This window comes from Gobio gobio (assembly GCF_949357685.1).
Source record: "Gobio gobio genome assembly, chromosome: 8".
In the NCBI taxonomy this organism is placed as follows: domain Eukaryota; kingdom Metazoa; phylum Chordata; class Actinopteri; order Cypriniformes; family Gobionidae; genus Gobio; species Gobio gobio.
In genome coordinates, this window is record NC_137114.1 from 51,900,637 (window position 1) to 51,917,972 (window position 17,336).

At 43.7% G+C, this 17,336-nt stretch overlaps 1 protein-coding gene across 2 annotated transcripts in view; it reads right to left on the reverse strand.

The window, feature by feature from the left end:
• The window catches only part of gria4a (glutamate receptor, ionotropic, AMPA 4a), a 205,340-nt gene that overhangs the window by 108,776 nt on the left and 79,228 nt on the right, over nt 1-17,336 (reverse strand). For both annotated transcript variants that reach the window (XM_079822838.1, XM_079822837.1), the window contains exons 5-7: nt 10,166-10,219; nt 9,327-9,485; nt 3,019-3,186 (exon numbers count right to left, since the gene is read on the reverse strand). In XM_079822838.1, coding sequence (XP_079678964.1) covers nt 3,019-3,186; nt 9,327-9,485; nt 10,166-10,219 — 381 coding nt within the window. The remainder of the gene's footprint in view (nt 1-3,018; nt 3,187-9,326; nt 9,486-10,165; nt 10,220-17,336) is intronic.

Below are 17,336 nucleotides of genomic sequence, written 5' to 3' on the forward strand. Positions count from 1 at the left end.
CACCTGTCGTACAGAGTCACGCCCACTCTCACCTGTCGTACAGTCCCGCCCACTCCCACCTGTCGTACAGTGTCCCACCCACTCCCACCTGTCGTACAGATTCCCACCCACTCCCACCTATCGTAAAGAGCCCCGCCCACTCCCACCTGTTGGACAGTCCCACCCACTCCCACCTATTGGACAGTCCCACCCACTCCCACCTGTCGTAAATATTCCCTCCCGCTCTCACCTATTGTACAGTTCCGCCCACTCCCACCTGTCGTACAGAATCCCGCCCACTCCCGCCTATCATACAGAGTCCTGCCCACTCCCACCTGTCGAAGAGTCCCACCCACTCCCACTTGTCGTAAAGAGTCACGCCCACTCCCACCTGTCGTAAAGAGTCACGCCCACTCCCACGAGTCGTACAGAGTCCCACCCACTCCCACCTGTCGTAAAGAGTCACGCCCACTCCCACCTGTCGTACAGTAAAGCTCACTCCCACCCGTCGTACAGAGTCACGCCCACTCCCACCTGTCGTACAGAGTCCCGCCCACTCCCACCTGTCGTACAGAGTCCCGCCCACTCCCACCTGTCATACAGAGTCCTGCCCACTCCCACCTGTTGTAGAGTCCCGCCCACTCCCACCTGTCGTACAGAGTCCCGCCCACTCCCACCTGTCGTACAGAGTCCCGCCCACTCCCACCTGTCGTACAGAGTCCCTCCCACTCCCACCTGTCGTACAGAGTCCCGCCTGTCGTACAGAGTCCCGCCCACTCCCACCTGTCGTACAGAGTCCATCCCACTCCCACCTGTCGTACAGAGTCCCTCCCACTCCCACCTGTCGTACAGAGTCCCGCCCACTCCCACCTGTCATACAGAGTCCCGCCCACTCCCACCTGTCGTACAGTCCCTCCCACTCCCACCTGTCGTACAGAGTCCCGCCTGTCGTACAGAGTCCCTCCCACTCCCACCTGTCGTACAGAGTCCCACCTGTCGTACAGAGTCCCGCCCACTCCCACCTGTCGTACAGAGTCCCGCCTGTCATACAGAGTCCCGCCCACTCCCACCTGTCGTACAGAGTCCCTCCCACTCCCACCTGTCGTACAGAGTCCCGCCTGTCGTACAGAGTCCCGCCCACTCCCACCTGTCGTACAGAGTCCATCCCACTCCCACCTGTCGTACAGAGTCCCTCCCACTCCCACCTGTCGTACAGAGTCCCGCCCACTCCCACCTGTCATACAGAGTCCCGCCCACTCCCACCTGTCGTACAGTCCCTCCCACTCCCACCTGTCGTACAGAGTCCCGCCTGTCGTACAGAGTCCCTCCCACTCCCACCTGTCGTACAGAGTCCCACCTGTCGTACAGAGTCCCGCCCACTCCCACCTGTCGTACAGAGTCCCGCCTGTCATACAGAGTCCCGCCCACTCCCACCTGTCGTACAGAGTCCCTCCCACTCCCACCTGTGGTACAAGGTGTGTTCGACATCGGCTGCGGCTGGATGCAACTGATCGGCGAGAGTAGCCGCGTGCAGGCGGGGAGGAGCTGCAAACACAGACGTGAAGTCTGACACTTTCTGCTTCCCGCAGTGACGCTCGCGCTGTGTTTGCACACTTTATCAGCTGAAGTGAAATAAATGCAATATTTGGCAATACACAGATGTTTCAGAGACATTATTGTCATGTAATACTTTATGCACTGCTTAATACAGCGAGTGTTTGTACAAGAATAAAGTTCAACATATAAGCCTACACTATCAATGAAGTGGGGTCTATGTTTTTAATCAGTTATATTTTGATAAACATGACAATATAACATCGCGACTACATGAAAGGAGGTTTTACTGTTATAAAAAACAGATTTGTGCGCATTAGTGGAGCTGAAGGTTTTAGAATAAACACGAAACACACGTGATCGCTGTCATGCGGTGAATTTGGCCAAACGTGGAACGGCTGTGTCGTCATCAGAGCCCGTGCAGCCTCATGCAGTCGCTCTCGAGAAACTGCACCGGCTGTATTCGCCGGCTGCTCTCGAATCGCTCTCGCGTCACTGTCACGTGGCGTCGGCGCTGCCTCAAGTCGGACAAAATTTCTAACCGGCATGCACTGCTTCAAGTCAGCCGCCGATCGGTCTGCGCATCGCTGGGTGAAGTCGAACAAGCCTACAGAGTCCCACCTGTCGTACAGAGTCCCTCCCACTCCCACCTGTCGTAAAGAGTCACGCCCACTCCCACCTGTCGTACAGTAAAGCTCACTCCCACCCATCGTACAGAGTCACGCCCACTCCCACCTGTCGTACAGAGTCCCTCCCACTCCCACCTGTCGTAAAGAGTCACGCCCACTCCCACCTATCGTACAGTAAAGCTCACTCCCACCCGTCGTACAGAGTCACGCCCACTCCCACCTGTCGTACAGAGTCCCGCCCACTCCCACCTGTCGTACAGAGTCCCGCCCACTCCCACCTGTAGTATAGAGTCCCGCCCACTCCCACCTGTCGTATAGAGTAATGCTCACTCCCACCTGTCGTACAGAGTCCCGCCCAATCCCACCTGTCGTATAGAGTCCCGCCCACTCCCACCTGTCGTACAGAGTCCCGCCCACTCCCACCTGTCGTACAGAGTCCCGCCCACTCCCACCTGTCGTATAGAGTCCCGCCCACTCCCACCTGTCGTACAGAGTCCCGCCCACTCCCACCTGTCGTACAGAGTCCCGCCCACTCCCACCTGTCGTATAGAGTCCCGCCCACTCCCACCTGTCGTAAAGAGTCACACCCACTCCCACCTGTCGTATAGAGTCCCGCCCACTCCCACCTGTCGTATAGAGTAATGCTCACTCCCACCTGTCGTATAGAGTCCCGCCCACTCCAACCTGTCGTATAGAGTCCCGCCCACTCCAACCTGTCGTACAGAGTCACGCCCTCTCCCACCTGTCGTACAGTAATGCTCACTCCCACCTGTCGTACAGAGTCACGCCCACTCTCACCTGGCTCACAGCATCCCATCACCTCTCACCTGTCTTGCACAATCCCACCCGCTCTCACCTGTTTCAGAGTTCGTTCCATGTCGATGCCCTGATTCCAAGGAGCAGCTGGGTTGGCCAGGCAGTCTCCAGCGTTGCCTCTGCGTGAGATGTCGATCTTCTGTCTGCGCAGATTTCGAAACGCCTCCGCCATCACTAGCACACCATCATACGTCAATGATGATGTGTACTAAAAGGTAAAAGGAGTATTTTGTGTTAATTCACACTACATTACCCATGCTTCCTGTTTACAGTCACATATCAAATGTAATGCTGAGCCGTCATAGTGCCTAAAGTAGATGTAGATGCAACGAGAGGGCATTCTAGGTGAGTGCATTGATTATTGCCTCCGCCTGCTTGCTTGTAAGGCTGTGTGCATAATGCAATGTGACATAAAACTGCAATGTAGCGACGCCGCTACTTGTTACTGGAAAAGCTATTTAGCTGTAAAGCAGTACAGATTGTTTCTACAGAGCAGTAAAGATTCAGAGAGATTGCTGGGGAAAGCAGTACAGGGATCTCATCGTTTTTCTCTTTTTGAGGTTCCACCGGTGGTAAGAATAAAACGCTCAACCTCGACAAAAATCAAAATCGATCTTCATCTCTTATTTCCATAAACAAATACAAAAGCATGAGTAAATCCGGCCCAATAAGACAGAACGAGCCTCAGAGGCTGGGTCTGCACTGACACGAGACATTATGAATGAACTTGATCAGCGGAAATGAAGATTTATGGTTGTGGCAGAGGCATAATAACATCCAATTAACATCGAGGGAAAGACAGAAACAAACAACAATCATTAAAGGGGGGAGTCAGCGAGTGAGATGCAGAAAATCAAGAGCGAGCAAGAGATGGAGGTAGTCAAGGCTCTTGCTTGTATAGTGTGCTCTAATGAACCCGTAAAGATTGGTTTGATGTTCTCAGATAATTTATAGCAGGGACTGCAGGATGGAAGTGCTAATCAATGGGAGTAGAGAAGGATCTCCATGTTATCAACGGAGGGGAAAAGCTACTTTTTTTTTAGCTGAGGACAGCATGATGAGGTGAGGTTATGCAGCACAAAATCATCTTAATGAGTAGATTTGTATGGTTTTACAGTTAGGGAGAACTGTGTGGTACCACAAGAGCTTGACAGTGCGAGCATTTCACTCACATTTGGTCCTTGGCTCATATTTTATATGTTTAGATATGTTCCAAACTTGTATAAATGTCTTTGTTCTGCTGGACACAAAGGAAAATATTTGGAAGAATGTTTGTAACCAAGCAGATTGACTGCCATAGTAGAAAATAGGGGGGACAAACAACAGCATTTCTCAGCAGAACAAAGAAATGTATACATTTGTCTATTGGATAACTAAAATGGCTTCCCAGTCATCAAAACAATGTAAACATGGACTTAATTTCACACATTCCCCAACAGACGGGTTGAAATGTGGCTCCGGCTGCAGTCTGTCATGGCGTAATTGACTCAAATATCGCTGGACAGCTTCTCATTGGCTACAGCTTGACGAAGAATGTGCCCTGTCACAGTCTGATTGGCTAAACATCTGTGACTGGAATTCTGCCACATGTGTCCGACAGTATTACAGCATCGCCTGATTTAAACCAACCAGCTATTCGCTGCGCTGGTCTGTTCAAGTAGATGAGGAATTATTCTGCTAATGTATTCAGTAGTGTTTAGCACAAATCTTTGAGCATCTTTGCACTGTTTATAAAGTTTATACAAGTCTATAAAAGCATGAGCAAGGCTCCAGACTAACATTTGAGAGCAGTGGCACCAGCTACTAAGTTTTAAAGATGGAGGAAAATGTATCATAAAGTTAATTTAATCATAAAATTCCTATTGTTTTGCATTGTTCTGTTAATAAGTGCAGTTATTAATAATATTACATGTTTGTTTATTGTAAATTTAACAGTGAAGCACTGAGCTTGAATTGATACAGATGCAGGTCAAATTAACTTTTATTAACAACAGTAATGTACAAAAAACACATTTTTATAGGGAATATAAGTATTGTAGTCTTATTAAAGGTACCATTGTTCTTCTATAGCATCACACTGAACTGACCGACTGTTTTCTGGGTAATTCAGTCACAATTTGAAGAAAAGTTTTTGTTTTTCATGAGACTTGAGGCTTCATACTTTTTTCCATATATTAAAGGGTAACGCAACCCCTGGTCAGAGCCTAACTCCACCCACTAGCAATATTTGAAAAATGCTGGAAAAGTGGGCGGAGACTAACCGAGGGCGGGGCTGAAGGGGGGGGGGGGGGGGGCGTGCAGTGATGGATTTATTGACAGCTGTCAGACTCGCAAAGATGGAGAATGACTGGAGTGACGCCAGTAGCTTTGCAACAGAGCGGTCATTTGAAGTAGAGGACTTTCCTCCCCCACCTTCACCTGAAGTGGAGGAGGGTGAATTGTCTGTGGGCACAGGGCCTGTAAGCACCTTAAGTGTAATTTTCCCTTAAGTTCGCCCTTATGTTTCCCTTAAACCTAAGGGTGTTGCAGAAAAAAACCCTTAAATGTTGCTGTGAAAATGTAAGTGAAACGTCATAAACACTTAGAATTCCCCTTAAATGCAGTTTTTCCACTTAAGTAATCCCTTAAAAAGCACTAAGTGTTGCATAAAACCCCTTAACGGTCATTTCTCTAAGTATAACTTAAGGTTTGGAAATCGTAACCTTAAGAGTAACGCGAACAAAAATAAGACGACATGGCTAAATTTATGGAACCAGCTGAAGATCATTATATGTGCCAAGAAGAATTTTTAAGGAAAGGGAGAACCCTTTGGACCATCTTGGCGATGAAAAATTGTTGCAAGAATACCGATTTGACATCACACATCGCAACCACTGTGACACTGAACACTTGCAGTCATACATACATTTCTGAATGAGATGGAGAAAAAATCACATAATTAAAGAAGTCGTTTGACGTTATAACAAGTCATTAATGTCTTTTAACTTATATGTTTCATATAATAGAACCGAAGCTATAGATTGTGAATTTAAACATTTCTCGTTTACCAGCGGCAAAAGTCAGGAGGACTAGCCGAGGTGAGGCTGTTCCAGGAGGGTTACATGAGCGCCAGCTCCCGGTGATCGCTGGGATCTCACAACATTTTTAAATAGGCGCTATCTTTACAAATAAACCACAGATTTGAGCTTTAAACAACTACATTCTCGACTGAACAACTCTTAAAACTACATTACATGACACAATAACAGTAGTATTTTTCAATTTCGCGGCCGCACACAACCACTATGAAAAGCGCAGGCATTCTAAGTTCAAGAGCGTCAAATTCGCGTCTAATTTGACGCTCTATTCACGTTTGGTGTGAACGCAGCATTAGTGTTATGTGGCGTTCACACCGGACGCGATTCGCGCGAATAATTAAAGGTGGATGCTAGAACATTTTGAGTTTACTCGCTTCAATCGCGCATGACATTCACTGCACAACAGACGTGAATTCGCCTCATGGGCGGGGCTTCTGTCAGCGGCTCGTCTCGTTGAGAAATGGCTGACATGGGCTGTTTACATGTCTTTTTTTTGTTGTTAAAATCTACTGTTAATGTGTGACAAAACGTAGTTTTAAGACTTTTTCAATCCATAATGTAGTTGTTTAAAGCTCAAATATGTGGTCTATTTATATAAAGAGTGCCTATTTGAACATTTTGTCTGGCGTTTTCGGAGTTGTGAGCTCCAGCAGATCAGCGGCGCTCAGCGCTCGTCAAAGCCGGCGAGGGCAACCTTTCCTCGGCCAGTCTTTCGTCTTGTAACGGCCGATCTTTGGTCTCATGGATCTATAATTTGTTCCCTGGCAAATTGTTTAGGCTGAAGGCAAAGAGAAGTTTCATTACTTTATATTTTTAGGCTATAACTGTACGTTGCAGTTGTAACGTTAGCCAACTAGTACTGACTTTGAATGTTTGACTGAATTGTTTGCTTTATTTCATGTATAGCTTCTTATACCTTTTACTTATACCTTTGTATTATTGATCATACATAAACTTGCATTTAACAAAAAGAGACTGTGTTGTGTTTCATGTCATTTAATGTTATCACAGTGATAATCATATTGTCTGAACCAGATATTAATATACAGATTTTCTCCTCATTGTTGTCACTACTAGAGCAAGCTCCTGATTGGTTAACACGGCGCGAAATATCTGCCAAAGTTCAGATTTTTTCAACTTGAGCGATTACTGCGATTCGCGCAAATCGCGTGTTCGAATCGCGCAAATCTCACCGCCTCATTCGCGCGAATCGCGCCGTAGAATGCCATTTCGCGTCTCTGCATTGACTTAACATGTAAATCACTCGCGCGAATCGCGTCCGGTGTGAACGCACCATTAGTGTTTTGCGTATCTATGGCAATAAGACTTTTATAACATGAATCCAGGATCGCTGTCGTAAAACACTTAAATGTTTCCCTTACCCAAGAGAACCGTTTAAGAGATTATATGCAACACCCTTAAGTTATTCTCTTAGGTAAGGGGAAATCGCCCCTTAAGTATCATACTTGAGGAAAAAACTTAAGGTGCTTTATGCAACCGGGCACAGAGCCTTATCAATTCGAGCCGCTGGCTCAAACTGCATTAACTCCCGATGCCGACAATGGGGCGATGCAAGGGCGTGGTGAGATCATGCCAGGGTTGTGGGTAGTGAGCCTGTATATGTCACGATGTACCACAACGTCCAATAGAAAAATTCAACTGCAGTAGCCACCGTTCAACCTTAAAGGGTTAGTTCACCCAAAAATGAAAATTCTGTCATTAATTACTTACCCTCATGTCGTTCGACACCCGTAAGACCTCCGTTAATTTTAGTGTAAATTCGATGGCTCTGAAAGGCCTCCATTGGCTCAATGGCACGGTTCACTCTCAAGACCCTTAAAAGACACTAAAGACGTCATTACAAAGTCCATCTCACTACAGCGGCTCTACAATAACTTTATGAAGCGACGAGAATAGTTTTTGTGCGCAAAAAAATCCTAAATAACGACTTATATAGTGATGACGATTTCAAAACACGGCCTCATGAAGCTTGGAAGCGTTATGAATCAGTGAGTCGATTCATGATTCGGATCGCGTGTCAAACCGCCAAACTGCTGAAATTTGGCGATTCAAACTGCTGAATCGACTCACTGATTCATAACGCTTCCAAGCTTCATGAGGCCGTGTTTTGAAAATTGTTTTGAAAGTGCATTGTGCCAATGGAGGCCTTTCTGAGCCATCAGATTTCAACTAAAATATCTTCATTTGTGTCTGAAGATGAACGGAGGTCTGACGGGTGTTGAACGACATGAGTGTGAGTAATTAATGACAGAATTTTCATTTTTGGGTGAACTAACCCTTTAAGAGGGCAGCACTACACCATATATTGTAGAATTAAAACACCTTATATCCAAATGTCAAAACATTTACTCGAATCAGTGAACAGCACTAATAAAGCCCCAGACTTGCAGATCATTAATTAAAAAAATGTTGTTTTAGGGTTTAGTTACCCTTTAGGGCAGGGGTGGCGAACTCCGGTCCTGGAGGGCCACTGTCCTGCAGAGTTCAGCTCCAACCCTGATAAAACTCACCTGCCTGTAGCTTTCTAGTAACCCTTCAGACCATGATTAGCTTGTTCAGGTGTGTTTGATTAGGGTTGAAGCAAAACTATGCAGGACAGTGGCCCTCCAGGACCGGAGTTCGCCGCCCCTGCTTTAGGGAGTGGAAATAGCCAAGTCAATAAGTGCTCCTCTGCCGCCATCTACTGGTTATAGTAGTAATTTCATGTCTTTTTTTAGACATCCCACTACATACCACTTGTTTTGAAAGTGCTTGATTGCCACAAAGTGGCCTAATCACCAGATATTTAGAGCTTTTAAGTGCTGGAAAGCCCTTGAAAAGTGCTTGAATTTCACTCTCAAAAGGTTATACGAACCCTGAGATGAATAATGACAACATTCAAAAAAAACATTTGACTATTTCTTCCACAATAACATGTGGTGTTACTACAGTAAATCCATGGTGAATGTTCATGATTTGAAACCCCTGAACTTCTGACGGTTTCCATGTCAGTGCTGTTTGATCAGATATCTGTGGTTTATAACAGAGAGTTCTGCACCGAACGCCGAACTCATGTTATTAATTCTGTGGTGAATTCAAGCACTTTCTCACTGGATCTCCCGGTGATCGAGACGCAAAATGCCACCATTTAGTCGCAGTCTGGAGCCCTGATGTGCAAATAAATGAGGCTCTCAATTCGTAGTGTTTGTTATTCTGGTTTAGTGGTGTTTGTAAATGCGTTTAATTGTGTTGTGAATGTATTTGCGTTTACCCTGGGTGGGCTCTCAGAACCGGGATACTCCCTCTGGTCTAGTTTATTCCAGCGCTGCATCAGTTTGATCACCATTGCTTTGCTGAAATCCACCAACTGGAAACCAGTTACGTTTGCCCCGCCATGCATAAACCTCTCAAGAGAAATATCCTTAAAACCCTGTCGGGAGAAAGACAAAGAGGAAATTAGAGTGAGGGTGAATGAAGCCGATTCACTGAGAAGATACAAAGGTGGAGATGGAAAACGGGAGATTGATAGAACGAATGCGAGGCAGAGTGAGTTATAACATTTCTTAATATCCCAGATGCTGACACACTAACAAATGTCAATGGAGTTAAGGCGCAGCACAAATAAGCAACGATAAATCACATGTAACAAAGTGCAGGATCAGCGGTCCATCAAAGTCAAGAGTCTCAGAAACTGAACAAGACTGCGCATTCCTTCAGACTAACTACCAGTTCAGATGAATTGATTTTTACAGTTTCTGAAAAAAAGAAGACAAAAAAGAGATGAGAGAGGTGCAAATCTCACCACCATGTTTCTAGGATGTTTTATCGACCCGCAGGTGAAAATGGTGCATCTGGTCTCTTAAAGTAACAACACACTCGCGCATAATTCGAGGAATGTCTGGAGCACAAACCACGTGGAACGAGTGATGTGCCAATACGTAATGCTAGTCTGGGGTTTTATTCAGGAAAGTAAAGTGGTACATCGCTCCGCTCCATCACAGAGAATTACAGCCGGAGGACACGCTGTCCTCTACATTTGTTCATTTCCTCTAGCGCTCCATCACTGCCGCGCTCTCTCACTGAGCCGGATAAACCAGAGCCAGAACTCACCAGGTTAGCGATGATGTAGTGGTATCCTTTTACATGTTTCCCCACACTCACAACCTGAGAGATAGAGAGAGAAATAGAGGGAATTGTGAACACTTTTCAGGAATTCAGCCTACACATGTATTACCTATATATTTGGGAAAGTGTGATATGTACAGTTGAAGTTCCATCAGGGACAGGTGCCATTTAGAAATGCTTTTGTAAAGTCACCATGAAATCAAAATGGACATTTCTTGTTTTTATGGAATATTGCAGTGTTTATTATAAATTATTTATCCGTGCACATCATCATTATTATTTTTTTTTGATCATGTTAATCTTGAATCAAAATGACTCTCCCTGGTTCTTGCAGTGACTTCTCTTCTCTGATGACGAGGGCGGGGCGACCTGTCACTCACATCAGATCCACCAATAGCAAACCACAACCATACAATCAGTTCGGTTGAGATGGCAAACGGGATGCAGAACTGCAGTTCAAATTTGAATGTAAGTGAAATTAAAATCAATTGAAAGTCATAGTTTTGTTGAATAGAGTTCAGAAGACAGATTCCGGAAGTAAAAGTCCAATGCATTTAACTTATAAACCTTTAAAGACAGACCTACTGTGAACCAGTGTCCATTTCGTTGACGAATAATTTTCGTCAACAACCTTTTTTCACTGACGAAAACGAGACGATCACTAAATAAAAACTAGTGTTGGATGACAAAAACTATGACGAAAATCAACTGTCATTTTCGTCAACAAATAAAAACGAGACGAAAATGTTAGTGAGGGACGATTATTAGTGAAGAGATCCAGTCAGAACTGATGTCCTGAGTAACAGATGCACATTTGATATGAACTGATCTAACGGCTGGAAAACACGGCTCATCCCCAATCCAGCTCCAGAGCGGCTCACATTCAGCAATAACACACATTTATGCCAGAATATTGTTTATGAACTAATGCTGATGAATAATGACAATGTTTACTTTACCATGTTTATATAGTAATATGTTTTAGACGGTTGTAACAATGCATATTTTATCTCCTCATCTGAACTTGAATGAGCTCCTGCAACTGCAACAGAGGCGCAGACATTTCAAAATAAGAGTCAGTGTGTATTTCCAGCTTGTTTATCATTAAAAGTCACGCATTATATATTCGTTTTTGCTTACACAATAAACTGTATTTAATTTCATTCCCATTGAATTCATAGTCAGGAGGAAAGACCAGTATTTGACACATATTCAATAAAGTATCACGGTTATAATAGTTCGCTAAAACCATTTAAAAAAAACAATTCATTACTTGAAATTAAATAAATGTTAACTGAAATTTAAAAAAATAAATAAACTTGTTTGAAGCTTTGGCTTAACCTGATATAGCCTACTGACTAAAACAGAAATACAAAGTTATAAAAACTATACAGATGTTTTTAAAAAACAGACAAAAAAGTGAATCGAGCTCTTTCGTGTATTTTTTATGTCAAAAACAAAATTATGTCAAAATGTCAGTTCAAGTGACAGTCGGTTATGTAATGCTTAAATGCATAATCTATTACAATTGAACTAAACTCATTAGATTTTAGGAGACTAAAACTACTGTAGAATTAGTCGACTGAAATCTTATGATATTTAGTCGACTAAAACTAAAAACAATTCAGGTGACTAAAATATGACTAAACTAAATGGCATTTAAGTCAACAGACTATGACTAAAACTAAATGAAAATGTGCTGTCACAATCACACCGCTGTGAACTACGGGGTTGTTACTCTATGGTCGTGATGTAGTACTCGAGACCGGTCTAAAGACCATTTCTTGAAGGTCTTGGTCTTGTCTCTGTCTCAGACTTGGTGGACTCTGGAATTTGTTTCAAGACCAGTCAAGACCACAACCAGTGGGCATTGCCAGTGCATTGTCTGATTTATTTATTAACATCATTAATGTAATTGGGTAATTTAATTTGATAGGTAACAGCTCTATATAGTGTTTATTGATTAAAAATAAGTCAGGCGGTAATGTGGATCTTTATGAATTTAAGGAGTGCTGGTCTCACACTGCCTCAGTCTTGTCTTGGTCTCAACACACATTGGTCTTGGTGTTGTCTTGGTCTCAACAGGTCTTGGTCTTGTCTTGGTCTCAACAGGTCTTGGTCTGGTCTTGGTGTTGTCTTGGTCTCAACAGGTCTTGGTCTTGTCTTGGTCTCAACAGGTCTTGGTCTGGTCTTGGTGTTGTCTTGGTCTCAACACAAATTGGTCTTGGTGTTGTCTTGGTCTCAACAGGTCTTGGTCTTGTCTTGGTCTCAACAGGTCTTGGTCTTGTCTTGGTCTCAACAGGTCTTGGTCTGGTCTTGGTCTCAACACACATTGGTCTTGGTCTTGTCTTGGTCTCAACAGGTCTTGGTCTTGTCTTGGTCTCAACAGGTCTTGGTCTTGTCTTGGTCTCAACAGGTCTTGGTCTGGTCTTGGTGTTGTCTTGGTCTCAACACAAATTGGTCTTGGTGTTGTCTTGGTCTCAACAGGTCTTGGTCTTGTCTTGGTCTCAACAGGTCTTGGTCTTGTCTTGGTCTCAACACACATTGGTCTTGGTCTTGTCTTGGTCTCAACAGGTCTTGGTCTTGTCTTGGTGTTGTCTTGGTCTCAACACAAATTGGTCTTGGTCTTGGTGTTGTCTTGGTCTCAACAGGTCTTGGTGTTGTCTTGGTCTCAACAGGTCTTGGTCTTGTCTTGGTCTCAACACACATTGGTCTTGGTCTTGTCTTGGTCTCAACAGGTCTTGGTCTTGTCTTGGTCTTGTCTTGGTCTCAACACACATTGGTCTTGGTCTTGTCTTGGTCTCAACAGGTCTTGGTCTCGTCTTTGTGTTGTCTTGGTCTCAACACAAATTGGTCTTGGTCTTGTCTTGGTCTCAACAGGTCTTGGTCTTGTCTTGGTGTTGTCTTGGTCTCAACAGGTCTTGGTCTTGTCTTGGTGTTGTCTTGGTCTCAACAGGTCTTGGTCTCGTCTTTGTGTTGTCTTGGTCTCAACACAAATTGGTCTTGGTGTTGTCTTGGTCTCAACAGGTCTTGGTATTGTCTTGGTGTTGTCTTGGTCTCAACAGGTCTTGGTCTTGGTCTTGTCTTGGTCTCAACAGGTCTTGGTCTTGTCTTGATCTCAACAGGTCTTGGTCTTGTCTTGGTCTCAACAGGTCTTGGTCTTGTCTTGGTGTTGTCTTGGTCTCAACAGGTCTTGGTCTCGTCTTTGTGTTGTCTTGGTCTCAACACAAATTGGTCTTGGTGTTGTCTTGGTCTCAACAGGTCTTGGTATTGTCTTGGTGTTGTCTTGGTCTCAACAGGTCTTGGTCTTGTCTTGGTCTCAACAGGTCTTGGTCTTGTCTTGGTCTCAACAGGTCTTGGTCTTGTCTTGGTGTTGTCTTGGTCTCAACAGGTCTTGGTGTTGTCTTGGTCTCAACAGGTCTTGGTGTTGTCTTGGTCTCAACAGGTCTTGGTATTGTCTTGGTGTTGTCTTGGTCTCAACAGGTCTTGGTCTTGTCTTGGTCTCAACAGGTCTTGGTCTTGTCTTGGTGTTGTCTTGGTCTCAACAGGTCTTGGCCTTGTCTTGGTCTCAACACAAATTGGTCTTGGTGTTGTCTTGGTCTCAACAGGTCTTGGTCTTGTCTTGGTCTTGGTCTCAACACAAATTGGTCTTGGTCTTGGTGTTGTCTTGGTCTCAACAGGTCTTGGTCTTGTCTTGGTCTCAACAGGTCTTGGTCTTGTCTTGGTCTCAACAGGTCTTGGTCTTGTCTTGGTCTCAACACACATTGGTCTTGGTCTTGTCTTGGTCTCAACAGGTCTTGGTCTTGTCTTGGTCTCAACACACATTGGTCTTGGTCTTGTCTTGGTCTCAACAGGTCTTGGTCTTGTCTTGGTCTCAACAGGTCTTGGTCTTGTCTTGGTCTCAACACAAATTGGTCTTGGTCTTGGTGTTGTCTTGGTCTCAACAGGTCTTGGTCTTGTCTTGGTCTCAACAGGTCTTGGTGTTGTCTTGGTCTCAACAGGTCTTGGTCTTGTCTTGGTCTCAACACACATTGGTCTTGGTCTCGACTTGGTCTCGGATTAGGTGGTCTTGACTACAACACTACTCTATGGTATTGTTTTTATGTTTTTGTTGAAGACATTTGCTTGCACTATTTCAACCTGAATTTCTTTAAGTAATCCTGTTTAATGGCCGAATTCCTGGTTAACTACATTACCCACGATTCTGCCCATATAGCCTAGAGAATTTAAACAAGCAAATAACATCAAAAGAAACACCATAAAGCATTGCAAATTATATTATAGAGTCAGTCTTCCTATGCTCTGAAACTACCTAAATATTTGTGTGTGTGTGTGTGTGTGTGTGTGTGTGTGTGTGTGTGTGTGTGTGTGTGTGTGTGTGTGTGTGTGTGTGTGTGTGTGTGTGTGTGTGTGTGTGTGTGTGTGTGTGTGTCTGTGTGTGTGTCTGTGTGTGTGTGTGTGTGTGTGTGTGTGTGTGTGTGTGTGTGTGTGTGTGTGTGTGTGTGTGTGTGTGTGTGTGTGTCTGTGTGTGTGATGGGTAGGTTTAGGGGCAGGGGCAGTGTAAGGGGATAGAATATACAGTTTATACAGTATAAAAACCATTACGCCTATGGAAAGTCCCCATAAAACATGAAAACCCAACGTGTGTGTGTGTGTGTGTGTGTGTGTGTGTGTGTGTGTGTGTGTGTGTGTGTGTGTGTGTGTGTGTGTGTGTGTGTGTGTGTGTGTGTCTATATATCAGGACATAATAAAAAAATAATCTAGTCCTTGGCAGGTGTATGTTCTGTATATACATATATATCATCTTTAAATCAAGATATTTTAAATGTAGATTATGCTGATCGCAATGCATCATGGGATTGTAGTTCTTTCCCTCACTAAAGACGTTGAGGACACTGTCTTGTACCTTGGTCTTTTTTTTAATTTTCAAATACTTTTTTGTATCTAAGTTTCTCCTTCCTCGTAGCTGATTGGCTTGGTTCATGGCATATAACGCTTTAACAAAGACTTTTTAAAAATCCCAATGGTTGAAGTGAATGGAATAAATACTTCCGGAAGAAACGCCACTGGTAAAGTGCACTCTATTTCTTTGAAAATTCCTCTTTCTGTTCAATCCAGTTAAAATTACAGTTCAATGTCTTTTGTGTCGTGGCCAATTTTAATTCAAAATTACACTTATGATTTAATAAGGAGCCATTTCGTATGCCTTCAGAAGTCCTTCAGTTTGCTGTACTCTTGAGTTTTGTCTAATACAAACTGGGGGCCAGAAGGAAAAGTCTACATATTGCCACAAGTTTTGGGACGCCTGCCTTTACCAGCACATGACATCCCATTCTTAATCCGTAGGGTTTGATATGGAGTCGTTCCACCCTTTGCAGCTCTAACAGCTTCAGCTCTTCTGGGAAGGCTTTCCTCAAGGTTTAGGAGTGTGTTTATGGGGATTCTTCTAGAAGTGTGTGTGTGAGGTCAGGCACTGATGTTGGACGAGAAGGCCTGGCTCTCAGTCTCCGCTCTAATTCATCCCAAAGCTGTTCTATCGGGTTGAGGTCAAGACTCAAGTTCCTCCAAAACTCGCTCATCATGTCTTTATGGAGACGCTTTGTGCACTGGTCAGTCATGCTGGGACAGGAAGGGGCCGTCCACAAACTCTTCCCACAAAGTTGGGAGCATGAAATTGTCCAAAATGTCTTGGTGAAGCATTAAGAGTTCCTTTCACTGGAACTAAGGGGCCAACCCCACCCCATAATCCCCCCTCCACCAAACTTTACACTCGGCACAATGCAGTCAGGCAAGTCCCGTTCTCCAGTCCATGGGATTGTCAGACGGAGAAGCGTGATTGGTCTCTCCAGAGAACACGTCTCAATGCTCTAGAGTCCAGTGGCGGCGCGCTTTACCCCACTGCATCCCACGCTTTACTTGCGTGATGTTATTTTATTTATAATTTAGATTTATAACATAACTTTTTCAGTGTATAAATTGGTTCAATTTCCGGATGGGGGTCCGTAACCGGTGTCTGTGTGAGATCAGCGGCTGCTGATGCCAGATCCACATCTGCTGGAGGAACATGCTGGCAGGACTGGCAGGTCGTGTAGAGAGAACAGTCTGTTGATGTTGTACCTGACTACGTCCAACTGCGAGACAGTATGTGTGTGTGTGTGTATGGTTGTATTTGCCAAATCTACTGTCAGGCTGATAGATGAGCACCTTTAGAGGTCTGCCTGAGGAACAGACGGACCATGCAACAATCAAACACGCCCCGCAATTGCAGAGTTCATAGATCAGACACACAGAGAGCTGAGCTGTGACTCCGGCTGCTGCTCGAGTTCAACATCATTACCGCCCGACAACAATCTGGCTGCTACACATTAGGTCCCGTTTAACACTTTCCCCGCCATTGACGGACATTTCTGGCTTTCCGTGTTTTCACTGATACTGTAGGCCGGGGGTTTTCAAACCTTATCATGGCAAGAACCCCCAAATATGATGAACCTTGTATGAGGGACCCACTTCCTAAAATCCATCTATATATATTAGGGCTGTCAAAAGATTAATCGCGATTAATCGCATCCAAAATAAAAGTTTGTGTTTACATAATATATGTGTGTGTACTCTGTTAATTATTATTTATATATAAATACACACACAAGCATGTATATATTTAAGAAAAAAATATTATTTTTATATATATAAAACATTTATATTTATATATATTATAGATTATATAAATGTATATACATGCAAATATTTCTTAAATATATACATGAATGTGTGTGTATTTATATATAAATAATAATGAACAGAGTACACACACATATATTATGTAAACACAAACTTTCATTTTGGATGCGATTAATCGCGTTTAATCTTTTGACAGCCCTAATAAATATAAAAGTTTTATATATAAAAATAATATTTTTTTCTTAAATATATACATGCTTGTGTGTGTATTTATATATAAATAATAATTAACAGAGTACACACACATATATTATGTAAACACAAACTTTTATTTTGGATGCGATTAATCGCGATTAATCTTTTGACAGCCCTAATAAATATAAATGTTTTATATATAAAAATAATATTTTTTTTTCTTAAATATATACATGCTTGTGTGTGTATTTATATATAAATAATAATTAACAGAGTACACACA